General features: G+C 41.5%; 1 protein-coding gene across 2 annotated transcripts in view; it reads right to left on the minus strand.

Annotated features, from left to right (window-relative positions):
- Window positions 1-351: 351 nt before the first annotated feature.
- The window catches only part of Aplf (aprataxin and PNKP like factor), a 56127-nt gene continuing 41411 nt past the window's right edge, over window positions 352-15067 (minus strand). For both annotated transcript variants that reach the window (XM_055617432.1, XM_055617433.1), the window contains 3 exons: window positions 13181-13306; window positions 8121-8167; window positions 352-1651 (listed from right to left, as the gene is read on the minus strand). In XM_055617432.1, coding sequence (XP_055473407.1) covers window positions 1446-1651; window positions 8121-8167; window positions 13181-13306 — 379 coding nt within the window. In that variant the 3' untranslated portion in view covers window positions 352-1445. The remainder of the gene's footprint in view (window positions 1652-8120; window positions 8168-13180; window positions 13307-15067) is intronic.

Below are 15067 nucleotides of genomic sequence, written 5' to 3' on the forward strand. Positions count from 1 at the left end.
GAGCATGTGTCCACTCTGCCTCTGTCATGGCTGAGCATGTGTCCACTCTGCCTCTGTCACGCTTTGCCAAGGATGGCAGTCTTCCTTCTTTGTCTTCCAACGTGCAACAAGGACCAGCAGCTCTCTGGAAGCCTCTAGGGCACCAGCACCAGACTGGGACTGCTGAGGGCTTCATGCAGCCTCAGGCCCTGGGTAGCTTCGGATTTTCTGCCTCTCAAGGGTGAAGACAGCCATACAGTCTACCCAGCCCTCACCATGTCAGTGAACCTATAACGTATGTCTTATCAGTTCTATTCTTTTAAAGACCTAACATAGAAGGGGAAAAGAAGTTTGCAAATAAGTCAAAGTAACTGATAATAGTATAGAGAAATATTTATTTTGTCTTTCTCCTTACATAGAGAGATTCATAAATACTAAGAAAACATCCTCAACGCCATTAGGTCTAAGACGCACATTTCTTTCCTCTTAAGAATTAAAAATGGCAAGGCGCTCTGGCTTGCTGCCTCATGATGTGGTACACCCCAGCTCTGCGTGCACACTCCACTCATAGTGAAAACTCTAAGCTGTGTGAAACCACAGTTCCTGAGCCTGGCTCAAGGACAGGAGTGCAGAGACGTAGCGCTCTCCGGAGCAGAGGCATCCTCAGAGGTCACAACCTTAACCGTGGCCAAGAACTTGCCCCTCTCGCCACACTGAGGAGACCCTCTGAGAAAACCATGGCTAGGAGCTTCTCTGCATCCTCAGTATAAAGTACACAGTGCAAGTGAAGTAATCCGGAGAGACGTGAGGGACAGCAACTGATGTGCTCTGGGGTTTTCCTTCTTACACACTCACTACAATGCTGTAGTTGTGAGATGTGCAAAACATATTCCTTGCAAGGTGAGCGCTGAGTCCCTATAGGTTAACATGATCATTTTCAACATCTATTTGTTAATCATTTCTGCAGGCTTCAAAGGACAAAAGCCATAAATGAAATCACAAAGCCACATCTAACTCATTAGAAGAGTAAGACACTGTGGCAGCCGCCCTGCTTTTTTGTTCAAGGGTAGCTCTGTGCGGGAGTCTGTGGGCAGCCGTGTAGGCCTATGCTCTCCCACTGTTCTGTAAGCACCTGGCTAGGCTTGCACAGTGACTATAGAGACCCCAGGACAGAAGATCAAAGGTCCGCACAACCTATGGCTTTTTATTAGTAGTATATAAAGTATCTGAAAAAAATCAGTCCCTGCCTAACCTCTGTACCTGCTTCCACTGACAGATGCATGAAAGAGGCACCAAGACAGGCAATAACACACATTCCACCTATTTCACCGAAGGCTAGTGTTTCAATAGTGCAAGTGCAAAGAACTATCAAAAGAAGAAAATGATTATTTTCAGTTTCCTACTCAGTTTCTGGATGTTTCCCATAGAGAAAAAGCAAATGTGAGTTTTATATTATTGTAGAAAAATTACTTTTTCCTTCTCATAAACTTTTTTGCTTCTTTCAAAAGTTCTTCCACATCTTCCTTCTCATCATCCTTTCCTGGTTGCCAGTCTGAATCTTCGTCTGTCGGCTCATACTCCTCCTCCTCCTCCTCCTCATCGTCTGGAAGGCTATCGTTCAGGTCATTCTCAGTGGGAATATCATCACTGTCTTCATCTACAGCAATTCTGACTGGAAAAAAAAAGCAATATTGGCAAACAACATAACCATCACTACTCAACCTGGGGTAGGGATGTCTCTTTTAAAATGTCTACCTGCAGCAAGAATTAATATACAGCTTACTTCTGTAAGTTTTTAGAACAGGCCCTAAGGTGATCATTTGTTTCTTTTATTCTAACTCTCCACACTGTGAGTCCCTGTGACTAGCCTGGCCTGTGAGAATCAAATTGACGTCCCCCAATAACACCATGCCACCCAGTATTCCCAGTGGGAGAAAACGCTTCATCCCAGCTAGGCTCTGTCTCTTAGGACACAATCCTTAGATGTGCTCAGAATTCAATAGCATATTTGTAAAAAAAAAAAAAAAAAAAAAAAAAAACTTTTTATATTTTTATAGCTGTTTTGTAAATTTCACATCATGCACCTCAATCTCACTCATCTCCTTGTTCCTTGCAATCTTCCCCCCCCCAAAAAAAAAGAGGCAAGTGGATGATCTCTCATCCACACTGAGCTGGCCTAAGTTCAAAGTGGTGGCAGATGCTTGGAAAGCACATTTAAGAACCAAGTGGGAAGCGTCTCCTCCGGAAATCTCAGGAGCAGAGAGTAACCCTGGGCAGCAGGTACACAAAGAAAGGCCGTCAAGTCTAGAAACACACGTGACACGAGAGCAGGGCTTACTCCAGCTACTGAGGGACTGAGTCCTATCATCAGAAGAATCTTAGTTTCTTTCTCCTTCATGTTTCATACTCATAAATGTGTGCTTCGTTAATAGGAAGCCTAGAGTCTGATGATTCTGAGTTTCCTAAGCTGGTGCTTTACTGACGTTCTAAACGAAGAAACATCACTGTGTTACAGGGGTCGACTGCTCTGAGGTTCAGCTCTCCCTCTTTGTTAACACCAAGAATCTGTGCCCCAAGATACTTCATTTTCCCTTTAGAGTCGCAGTTTTACTATGTAGCCTGGTACGGCCTCAAAATTATGATTCTTCTGCTTTTGTCTCCAGAGTACTTAGGTCACAGACATAGCTGGACATGTGTTAACATAGTTTTAAATGCTGTTATTTATTTATTTACTTTTTATTTGTGTGTGTAAAATGACAATTTGTGGGAGCTGGTGTTCTCCCTCTCCCTTCGGCCCCTCTCTCTCATCAGGCCTGGGAGCAAGTACCTTTACCATCTGAGCCATCTAGCTGATCCTGACAAGTGACAATCTTTGTGGAACCAATGAAGAGACTCTCCTACAGTAAATTCAGTTAAAGTATTAAATGGAGCAAACGCCATTTAGATTGCAGTCTCCTTCCTTTGTTTTCAATGTTAGCAGGTTCTGAAGGTGTTTTTAGAAATGTCTGTTTCTGGTCTTTCAGTGTAACCGGACCTCAGAATTTAACACATAACCTAGGAATAGGCTGTCTCTACCATAAAAATAAATGCTTGCATGAAAAGAGAATTTAGAGAACAGTTAAAGGCAAGGTAAGAAGCCCTCTGCTGCACATGTTATTCAAGATGAAACCGTGGCATCTCGGTTTAGAACGATGAGCGAGAAAAGTTTCCACACACTCAGGACAACACTCACTACTTGAAAACTGTAGAGAAACTTTCTGACACAGGGCACTTCTCAGCTGGAGAATGGGGGAACTTGGTCTTCAGTCAACCCAAAGACTCCCGAGGCCAGGCGTTGGTGCAGACCATGCCCTGCCAGTGAGAAGCTCATGATGCAAAGTGCCAGGGACCCACAAGAAGCTGTTCTGCCCTCAAAATCAGAAACAAAACAGGTTCCTAGCTGTGACTCCCAGCCGATGCGCTCAGAATTCAATAGCATATTTGTAAAAAAAAAAATAAAAAAAACTTTTTATATTTTTATAGCTGTTTTGTAAATTTCACATCATGCACCTCAATCTCACTCATCTCCCTGTTCCTTGCAATCTCCTTCCCCCTCCCCAAAAAAAAAAAAGAGGCAAGGACTGACAGAGCACAGCAGAAATGACCCCCACTCAGCACCACCAGCCCCAGGTCACCGAGACAAGGAACTAAGTGGTGGAGAGATGGAAGAGAAAAAGAAGCAGAACAGTATGGGCACAGTGAAGAAACCGGAAGGTAGTGAGGAACAGCCTGATGTGAGCAGCCTGCGATGCCACCTGAGGTGAGGCTCTGGCTCATGCTGCCACCGTCATGGGCCACGGCTCACCGTGGAAACTGCGGTGTGTCACAGTGTGTCAGACAGTATTCCCTTTTGCCCAAATAGCTCTACTTGCAAATTTTCATTGCAGTGAGTAACTGGTCTGGTTCGAGGCCTCTGGCTTCTGCCACACTATCAGTTCGGTTTGTGAGAAACAGTAGTGATGTAAGTCCAGATATCTGTGGTGTAAGCAAGCAATGAGGAGTTCCCGAGCTTGCTTTCTGTTGCTCTGATAAACACCATAACATGGGGAGGAAAGGGCTTATTGCATTTTGCAGGTCACAGTCCATCACTGGGTGACGTCAGGGCAGGAAGTCAGGTAGAAGCAGAGGCAGGAACAAGCTGTTTCCTGGCTTGCTCTCTAGCTCACATTTAGCTGGCTTTATTATACAGCCCAGGCCCACATGTCTAGGGATGTTATCACCCATAGTGGGCCAGAAAGACCCTGCTACATCAACCAGCAATCAAGAGAATGCCCTACAAACGTGTTAATTCCTCAATGGTGGCTTCCTCTTTCCTGGGGACTCTAAGTGTGTCAAGTTGACAATAAAACTAATAATGATGAACAAATGCTACTTTATCTAATGGAATTCAATTTTAAAAAATCTATGAAGTAATCAAATTATCTCAAAGATCATCTGTAATTCTAAAAAGATCATTTAAAAGCCAAAACAGTCATTCATCAACATCTCTACCAATCAGTGAAGCAACAGGAACTGTGAAAATGAACTGTCAGCTTGACTGCTTGATGACAGAACAGGAGAAATAAGCTGTCATTCATTTTTACAAACTGATGAGAACACTTAACTGCCTTGATGGTGAAAAGACCTTTTAGAAAAAGTAATAAACTATAAGTCTGACCACCTATTATTCACCAGACAGTGTCAGGATACAGCCATGCTGGCCTTCTCCAACTCTGCAGAGGAAGCTGTGACACCAGAATGACAGTTCTGGGGCGGGGGACACAGCTCAGCGCCAGTGCTCTTGCCTAGTACAAAGCCCTGGCTGAGTTTCCCAGGAGGATCTTTACAAATTGCTGCTGCACATGCTTCGCAGCACATTAATAGCTTAATTCGTCAGGTTTTGTCTTCCTTCTTCTTTCCTCTAAATATTATTTGGTACAATATCTCTAGAGAAGATAAAATTACCATAGTTATGATAATATTTTTTTTGCTAATGTTTCATTTTACAACCAAAGACTAGTTTGTGTTTTTGTTGTTGTTATTGGGTTTTGTTTTTATTTTGTTTTTGTTTTTAATGTACCAAGCGAGTAGTAGGGTTCCACACTTGGAAAAGTAGCTTTAAACTTCCACTGCACATCATCACACCACTGCCTCAGGCTCTCTGACAGAGTGTGCTCCTGCTCTCTTAGCTCTTCCCGCCTAAGCCTCAGCGTGAATCTCAGATAAGCCTCACGCTCTTCCTCAGTTGCTTTCTTTCTAGATCTCTTGGGGTTCAGTTTCTTGGAGACAGGGGGCACATTTCAACATGTGGACACACAGGCGACACAAGTTTAGCATGTTTACAGCAGCTCTCGGTTCTTAGATAACATCTTCAGTTGCCTAGAAAGGTGCACACCACACCGTAACAGGCTTGAAAGAACAACTCCAAAAGTCAGATGTGAAAAGTTGGCGATAACTGCTCTTAAATGCTGTCAAGAGATAAGACAGCTAACAAAGTATATGACAAAATTTTCCTGGCACTGATTTCTCTTGCATTCACTATTTGTGCCAATGCTCTAGCACTCTGAAAATGTGTGGAAAGCTAATAAGAGCTGATGCTAGGCAGACATGGAAGAAACGTGGCAGATGGCAGCAGAACAATGCATAAGCAATGCAACCCCTTAGCTGCAACCTGTACAGAAACCCCATGGACTCAGCATTTCAGGGGGCTACAAATGAGAACTTAAATACTTAGGGTCTGGGGAGTTGCTTCAAGGCTGAAGCTATGTATTATCTCGTGTGGCCACGAGTACCCAACTCAAACACAACATGTTTAATGTTTTCAAAAAAGAAACAAAAACCGACACAGTTCTTTCTCCTTGCCTTTGTTGCGTGCGACATCACCTCCATTCTCCTGGTCGCCTGCTCTACAGTTCAAGGCCGCCACTGCCCACTCTCCTTCACGCCGGCCCATTCCAACTGCTGGCACAACAGTCCTAGCTTACCAATTCTTTCAAGATCTTTTGGCTTTGGGGCACTTCTCATATCTCTGTGACCTTTCTCACACAGAAGACACTTGACACAGGAAAAAATGAGTGTGTAAAAAAACTTATCTACACATATACAGGATTAGGATATGGGTAATGATGAATGTTAAACACTTGGGAGATGAGAAAATAACTGTCAGAATTCTGTCTTGGATATCTCTTAATTAGGAAATATGAGACCCTAACATTTAATCTAATTCTTTATAGTATTCAGACCCATAAGGTTTACCGGAGGAAAAAATGTTCTGATTACATGAGCACACGGTGATTCCCAAGTCGGCAGAGTTGCTCTCTTCCTACAGCTGTGTTCTAAAATCTCCACTGGGCACCCAAACCACTCAGCTCTCACACTCACACATCCACACCCCCCCCACACACCCTCCCACACCCATGCACACACACAGGATCAAGCTTATTTGTGGCTGGACACAGTTAAGAGATTAATAGCAATGATAACAAAATGGAATAAAACATCAGTAGCTAAAGCTTATGAATTACTTAAGGACTTCTCTATTTGCTGTCTTCACACAAATACTGACTGCAAGCAACTGAAACAGTAGAAAAGCAAAACCAAGGCTACCTGGTGAAATGGCAGCCTAAATGGATATGCTTTTTTTGTTGCTATTAAAAAAACATGGCTTTCTGGTAGAAAAAAAATTTTTTTTCTTTAAATGTTCATTTTCAAAAATAAAAAAAATGAACTTCACTGTTCTAAAGTATATTCTTCATTTAGAAAATACTTCAATAAAATTCCAACAAACTTTAGATATTTAGACTATTAGATATTTTAAACTTTGCTATACGGTGCATATTGACAGCTTTTGGGTAAATAGTTCTGTAATATTTCTATAAAGATACACAAATGTCCTTATATGGGACAATATATTGACATAATCTGCCAATAAAGTTCAGTTAAATAAAATATTACATGATTACTGGAAAATCACTAAATGCAGCCCAGTAAAGAAATTTTGTCAAATAACAACCTGTAGACCCTGCGAGCCAAGAGAAAGGGGTGCATTTACTTCTGGAGTCCTCAGACACTGGAGTGGGCTAATAATAACGAGGTACTCCATGGATTCCTCTCAGCATGAGGTCATTAGTTTGTCACAAGCTGGCTACCCATGCAGGTACCAGCAGTAGAGAGCACAGTCCTGACGGCGTATGCTTATTCTCTCTCCTCACAGGCAGGGCTGTTATTTGCTGAACTGGCCTTTGCATTGTACACCCGGCACAAAGAAGCTGAGCTTTATGGAAAAGAAAATTCTTAGAGAGTTCAAAAACAGGTACAACAAAGGTCAGTTGGACAGTTGGGTTTACACTCTAATAAGGGTGCCCATGATCCTGGTGGTACTGTAGAAGGTTCACGTGCTGGTTCAGAATAATCACCATTACAGTGAATGGTTCAAAGGGAAGAACAAGATCTAGGCTCCTTGAAGGAGGGAAATTCATAGTTTCCTCTGAGAATCTTTACTCTTTCCTGAGATGTCAGCACTGATTCTACTGTTCCAGCTTAATCAGGATGGGAAAATTCCTCTAATTGAGAGAATCCTTGATGGACTAGCTCTCTAAGACAGAGTGATGAAAGAACCTGAGGAGCACTGCTGACAGTAATAATGAGCAATATAAAACACACTATACAAAACCAGTCCCTGCCCTCAGGCTTTCCTGTTACAGAAGTCAGTGTGCTTATATCATTGCTCAGGCCAGTTTGGTACTCTGTTCTCAGGCACTTGAAAACAAAAGATGCCAAATAGATACAGGAAAATCAAACGCTACTGGGCTACAATTGGGAAAAGCATTTGCTATATATAAGTTTATAATTCTTTCATTTATTTGGGACAGGAAATGGGTGTGCTGGCCTCAGACTTGAGCGCCCCCCCAATGTTGGGATTCCAGGTATGAGCTATAATACTCCGCTTCAGAAAGTTTATTTAAAAAAAAAAAAAATCAACTACAAACTCATTAAATAACCGAAGAGGAATAAAACAAATCAGCAACAGTAATTCACAAGGCAACAATATTTTCTAAATAACTAAGTTAATGCGAGAATCACTCAAAGATTTCTTTTGAGTTTGCTGGAGTACAGTCACATACCTGGGCATGCACTGTGTCTATACTCCATCTTGTGCTGGGGGTTCTTCCTGAAAAAGAAAAGAAAGAAAAAATAGGATGGAGCTCTCCAAGGGCTGAAAAGTGCTATGACAATAAAGGAGCATGCTCAGTAACCTGCAAATAAACTCAGGGCCCAGGAAGCATCTTGTGAAAGGATTTGTTCCCCTACTCCCTGGCCCCTTCTTCCCTTCCTCCTCCTCCATCATCATCGTCATCATCGACATTGTCTATGGCAGGTCTTTTTCGATATTCCAGGTTCCCTCGAACTCCTGCTTCAGCCCCTTGGATGGTGGGATTACAGGCCTGTGCTACTCTGCCCAGCAGTGTTTGCTCTTTCTTTACAGTATTTTCATTACAATATTTACAGTATTATAACCATGCCAGGGTTAGTGCTTTTGAACCCAATAAATGAAAAGCAGAGAGAGAGGGCAGAGGAATCAGTGATGTGGATTTAAGAGCTTCACAATAATCAGATGATTAAATCTTCCATTTATAAATTACAGCACCTGTTATTTTTTTAATCAGCTAAGATCTGTACATTTTGTTAAAATGTTCCCTAGTAAAATTATAGTATTATAGTATTACGTCTTTTCTCTTCTGTGCCTCTGATACTACTAAATAAGAGAAATAATTTCTAATTATGTGGAACTATCTGATTTATAAATAGTTGTTTCTTGGTTTTTAAGCATTACCTAATATTTTATATTTGCTCCAAGCATTTTTCCTTATTCCAGGCAATAGGAAGCCATTATAAAAACACAAGTTTAAATTAAGTAATAAGATTTAGAAAGATACGATGTCATTGTATAAGTTGTAACAACATATTTTCTTGTCAGAATTAATGCTAATTTTAAGAGTCACAACAGAAATCCCTGAATCTCTGTAACATTACCCACGAGAGTCTCTGTGATGTCAAAATCTCTGTGTGCTGTCCAGTGCGTTAGATAGTTACTGCATATGGAGAAGCCGAGTTTTTCATTTTATTTGATGTTTGTTAACTTAGTTAAATTATTGCTAACTTGACTAGCATATTGAACAACACAAACTTAAAAAAAACAAACATGGTAGAGCTCCCTGCCTGCTCAAGAGCAACTTATAGTTGATTTTTAAAACTTCCACCATAAAACATCCTCTAGGACTCCCAAGGAAAGCGAAAACTCCACAGGTGGGAAGTCACTATTGAAGGGCAGGGAGAGACTGACACGGAAGCATCCGGTCAGAACCCTGGCCCCAGTGTTCCTGTCTGAGGAGGGCTAACAGCAGAGCCCACAGGCAGATGAAGCTGCAGCTTGGTGGGTGGAGAGGTGCTGTCATTTTCAGTTGCAGAATCAGACAGACTTCTCGCTGCAGGCCAGCCCTGTGCAGGTGTCTGTGGCATTTCTAATGGTGATATCCTTTTCTTCACAACTTTTCCTGTGGGTAAGCATTGAACAGTGCAAGAGCTCAACTGCACAGCTAATTAGGGTCATAACTCAACAGGCTTGAGGGCTGGAAAAGAGTCTACATAAGATTGTGTTGGGGTAATTAACCTAAATCTGACCCCCTGCCGGAACGGAAACTTTAAGCTTGAGAAAAATGAACAAGACACCTGGCAAGTGCTTCAGGGAGCTGCAAACAGCCAAAGCTTCGGCAGCACCTTCCCTACTAGACACGCTGGTGTGCATTACTGACTTGTGAACTCAGTTCCCTGTAAAAGGACAGTCAGTGCAGGCATCAGGCAAGGAGGAACAGAAGTACGGCATTAGACCAAAGACCTTCATCTTTACTTGAGAAAAAACTGCCGGGCAGGTGAGGGCTTTATTAGTTCTTATTTTTAAAATTTCAAACCTACAAAAATGAAAGAATAGGCCACTGACAAATGTTCCTTTCTTTCTTCTCCTCCCCTCCCCTCCCCTCTCTCCCTTCCTTCCTGCTCTTTAGATCAAACCCAGGGATTTGAGCCTGCCAGACAAGTACTCTAACTACAACCCCAGCTATTAAGCTTTATTTTCTGTTGCAGGATATTTGATCCCATTGTGAACCCCGACATTGTGAAAGGTAAAAACCTGTCTTTTGTTTGGTGTGGTTCAGCCCTAACACATGCCTTTAATCCAAGAACTTTCTGTTTATTGTAAACAGGTGATTATGGTGTGGCTCAACCAGCCCTAGCACAAGAGTCTTCTGTACTTCTGTACAAGAGTCTTCAAGATTTAATAAAGTTAACCCTAGGTCAAGAGGCAGAAGAAGAAACTAGCTGACAGGGATTAAGTAGTAAGAAAGGACTTTGAGTTGAAGGATATATAAGACATGATGGAAAAGAAAAAAGGGCTCTTTATACTCTTTAGCTCTTTAACTTTCAGCTTTTGGCTTTTTCCTCATGGGCTGTCAGGTGAGCTCAGCAGGCCTTTTCCTCCTGGGACATCAGCTGAGTTAGCAAGCTTTTGGCCTGGGGCTTTCGGTTTTTAGTTTTTTCCTTCAGGACCTGAGCTGAGTAGGAGAGTTAGCTGGACGCTTTCTCTGGCTCCTGTGTAATGGAAGTTTTGGTTTCTTTAAAAACTCGGTTATGTTATGTAAACATGTTTTTGGTTTAATCCCAATCATGGGGTTTTAGTTTGTCCATAGCTGGTAACTGCCTCATGCAGAGGCGTGGTCTTTGCTACCTGGAGTTAGTTGAATTCTGAGGACTTCGAGGGGTATAAATATAACAGCCCAGAGGAAGAAGGCGTGGCAGCTTGGAGGAGGAGGATGGAGGACTGTTGCTGCTTTTGCTGGTTACCTGACCACTAAGATCAATATTGCCCCAAAAAGAATCCCATGGCCCTACCCAGCCATAGCAAGTAAACAGACCCCAATGAAGTAGCATTTAAACTAGCACCTACACTCCTCAGTCTTCATTGGTAAAGTTTAATGATTTGAGATTTTTTTGTTGTTCTTAAAACAACAATTTTCTACATGGGTCATTGATTATTATCTGGAGCCACTGGAAACAAAAAAAAAAAGTGCTTTTTTGTTTGTTTGTTTTTTTGTTTTTTCCTTTTCTTGTGAACATATTTGTTTCAGGTATCAAGCAATCAATTTTTTTTTTTTTTTGGCATTTCCTCTTAATAGTCGAAGATTATTGAAACTTTAAACATGGTGTTAGTTGTTTATTACTGGCGTGTCCTTTAAAATCTGGTTTAGAAATCAAGTAACTAAATGTTTGGCTTTAAACGCAAGCGAAGAAATTGATGCAAGAGCAGCTGAAGGCTGGCAGGCTGCCGTGGGCGGGGCTGTAGCTTTCAAAGGAAGATGAACATCAGTGCCAGAAGATGGGGTGCAGTGACCAGCACTGAGGCTCCAGTCACTCCTGCATCTAGACGCTTTCTCCCTCCTCTCTCTCCCTCCATGAACTTGGAGGGTCTCTCTACTTGATGCCTCTGATGGAAAGCAGCTTCCCTTTCCTCTCCGACCTGGCTATCTTCACAGGGTTCCCTGCACTTACTCCTCAGTCTCCTTCACAGTAGCTTGGTCAATGGTGCAGGTCAACACCCAGTGGTTCTGCACTGACTCTTCCAGTGGGTTCCTGAAGACAGGTCAGCACAGGCACCCATGACTCTGAAAGCCACAAACTCAAACAGAAAACCTTCAGTGCCCCACCCAGGCCCCCAGTCACTGGGGCATGATCCAGTGCCAAGAATACGGCTTCCCCAGCACCTGCATACAGCGGGGCTCCGAGACCCATAACTGGTTAAATGAAATCCTCTAGGTATTGAGTCACCATGACCCAAAGATAGCATCATGATGACTAAGGAAAAACTAAAGAAGTCAGAAACAAGAAAGACTGTTCACTTGCAACTCTTACTCATTATAATGTTTGAAATCTCAGAGCAATAAGGCAAGAGAAAGAAATAAAAGAGATACAGAGAGGGAAGGAAGAAGTCAAGCTGTCTCTCTTTGTAAGTGATCCTCTCTTTAGAAGACCCTACAACTCCACCACAAGGCTTACAATGAAAAGTTTCAGCAAAGTAGCAGAACATAAAATCAACCTCAAAACAGCACCTTTTCTACACCAAAAAGGAATTCAGGAAAATAACCCCACCCATGGCAGACTTAAAAAGTACCTAAACATCACCATTGTGGAAAAGGCGGACAACTCTGACTTAAATCTAGTTTTATGGCTTTTCCAGTGAGTTTCTTAAGTTTTTAAGACTAGAAAAATCAGACAAGATTAAGGGAAAAACACAAACATACAAATTAGGGGATTTAAAAATTCTCCGGTAACAAAAACAACAGAATAAAACCAGTAAGAATGTAGAAAATCTGAAACACCATAATACATGATCAATCACCACAGAAACGAACTTGCAGAATACACTCTTGAGTGTCCCTGGGATGTGCAATAAAAACAGGCCATTGCAATAACTTCACAGTGGCCAGCAGATTCAACCAGTCATCTGTATTCAAAATTACCTAAAACACAAAATGGCTGTCTGAATTAAAGCTCTTTAGGTTTGGGATTACTTTCAATTAAATTAAATTCCATTCACTCATTAAACAAGGTTTCAAAAAACCAAGAATCCTTTCTGTCGATGTATTTATTATTCTTGCTGCCTGGATGGGAGACATTTCTGGTAAAGAAAGATTGTGATGGAGATGTCTACTCAGCCTGAAAAAGAGGCAGGCAGCAGTGTGAATGGAAAGGCAGAGGAAAGGCACTCATGCTCTTCACCCACCGCGTTCTGGGTGTCGGCAACAGAGGTGAATTAGTAAGAGCTGAGGAAGCAGACAGAAACAGAGATCACGTCCCCAACAGACTGATGTATCATGCCTCAGAGTCGTCACGCTCTGTATGAATTGGGATGTCTTACAAATTAAACTGATTGCATTTTAGACAGAAATATAGAAAAACTTCGGGTACTTAAAAGATTAATAATAATTTACAATTATCTGAAAGAAAATCTGTGTTCTGCCTAAGTTTAATGAAAACTATGCTACAGGCTTGAGCCAGGGAGCTGATCAAGCCAGTCGGTTTCACCCGACTAAGAAGCATTTAGAGCGTGCAGCCTCATGGCTCATCTTCCTACCTGTAACAAGATGTCCCGTAGGGACACTCAGGCCTGTTATCAGTCGCACCTTCATCTGTGACTTGTACATCTCCATAATCACTATCACCAGGGTGGCTGAAGTGTTGAAAATGGAGAGGATTCTTTCTGTGAGGGTGATAAACATACTGTCAGGAAAAAAAAAAAAAAAAAGAAAGAAAGAAAGAAACAGCAGAAGTTGTGCACTTGTAGTGGCTGTAGAGTGAAACCAACCAACACCTGATTATTCCAATAAAAAAAAAAAAACAACAAATGCAATGCTGATGACATAATAAACACAGATGGCATCCCCATGCCATGTGCTCACCAACTTGATATCTAGCTGTTGGAAAACGGTCGGGTGTTTGTGAGAACAAACACTCCAAGAGAGCAAGACAACAGTCTTGTGACTTCGGTTCAGAATGTGTTTCTGTGCCCCTCCCGGGTGTAGCAGAGAGGCATTGAGTTTACTTCAAATTACTCAGTATTGCTTGCTGCTGTTATTCACTTAAATGTTTAAACTATCCTTTGTGTGTCTCTATGAAAAAAACATGTTTTTGCTGTGTGTGGCTTGTCCCTGTTATTGTTCAGAGCTTGAACTCATGAGAGCTTTAACCCTCATAATATAAACTGTCTGAGGCTCTGAATAAAGTTGGCCATACTATAAAACTTCACTTCATTCGCAGAATCCATTCTCCCAGATCCCATCACTTCTAGAGCACATCTAGTCAGCACAGGACTCAAGAAAACAATTTCTAGCGACATATGGCAAGCAATGTGTATAAAAAGATAATCTGTAAACATTAAATTGTTCCTGTAGCTATAAAACAAATACAAGCACCAATAGCCTTTAAAGATTTCTGTATCTTCGGCTAAGATTAAAGCATTACCAACATTCTAGAAAGACCCCGTGTTTCCTCTAGACATTAAACTCATTGCTACACAAAGTATACTTTCCTGTCTTCTAAAAGCATTTTTCAAACTCTTTGATTCTGGCTTCTCTTGTGTTCTTAGAACTTATTAGATGCTGGGTGATGGTGGCACATGCCTTTAATCCTAACACTTGGGAGGCAGAGGAAGGTGGACCTCTGAGTTTGAGGCCAGCCTGGTCTACAGAGTGAGTTCTAGGACACCCAGGACTTTAACATAAATAAATAAAAGGTAAAAGGAGCACAGAGAGCCAGGCATGGTGGCACAAACCTGGAATCCCAGCACTCGGCAGTCAGAGGCAGGAGGATCTCTGTAAATTCAAGACCAGCCTGGTCTACATAGCAAGTTCCAGGACAACCGGAACTATACTCCCTATATATATAGGGAGACCATGTCTCAAAACACAAAAAGGACCATGGAGGACATCAGAAGAGAATAAATAAAAATAACATATAATAAAAGATACAGGAAAATATTATAGTAAAACCCACTAGTTTGTATATTAATTTTTAAAAATTAAAACACAAAGAAGAATGTAAACTTAGAAAATACAGACTTGGAATATTATCCATTTGAGAAAAGGAAGAGCTCATTAACACTGAGGCTGAAGACAAGCTAGATTTTATGACTTTATAGATATGTATGTGTTGGGTATGTGGGTGTATCTCAAACTCAATTTGCCACTCTTCCCCTTCTTTATAAACATTTCAATAAAAGTTACTTTTTCCTCTTCGTTACAAGTACAAACATTTTGATTTAAACATTTTCAGGCATTCTTTCTTTCAAAATTAACGAAAAGTTAGTTACTACCTGAAGCTAAGATTAAAACCAAAATATCATAAAGTATGGGTGGATGAGTTATTATGTGATAAAACATTTGGTCCTTTTAACAGGAGGAAATGACAATGTTGAAGAGTGCTACCTACTGAATTGTGCCCTGCTCAAAACTCCTATGTTGGA

This window comes from Psammomys obesus, unplaced genomic scaffold (genome assembly GCF_907164565.1).
Source record: "Psammomys obesus unplaced genomic scaffold, mPsaObe1.curated_primary_1811, whole genome shotgun sequence".
NCBI lineage: Eukaryota > Metazoa > Chordata > Mammalia > Rodentia > Muridae > Psammomys > Psammomys obesus.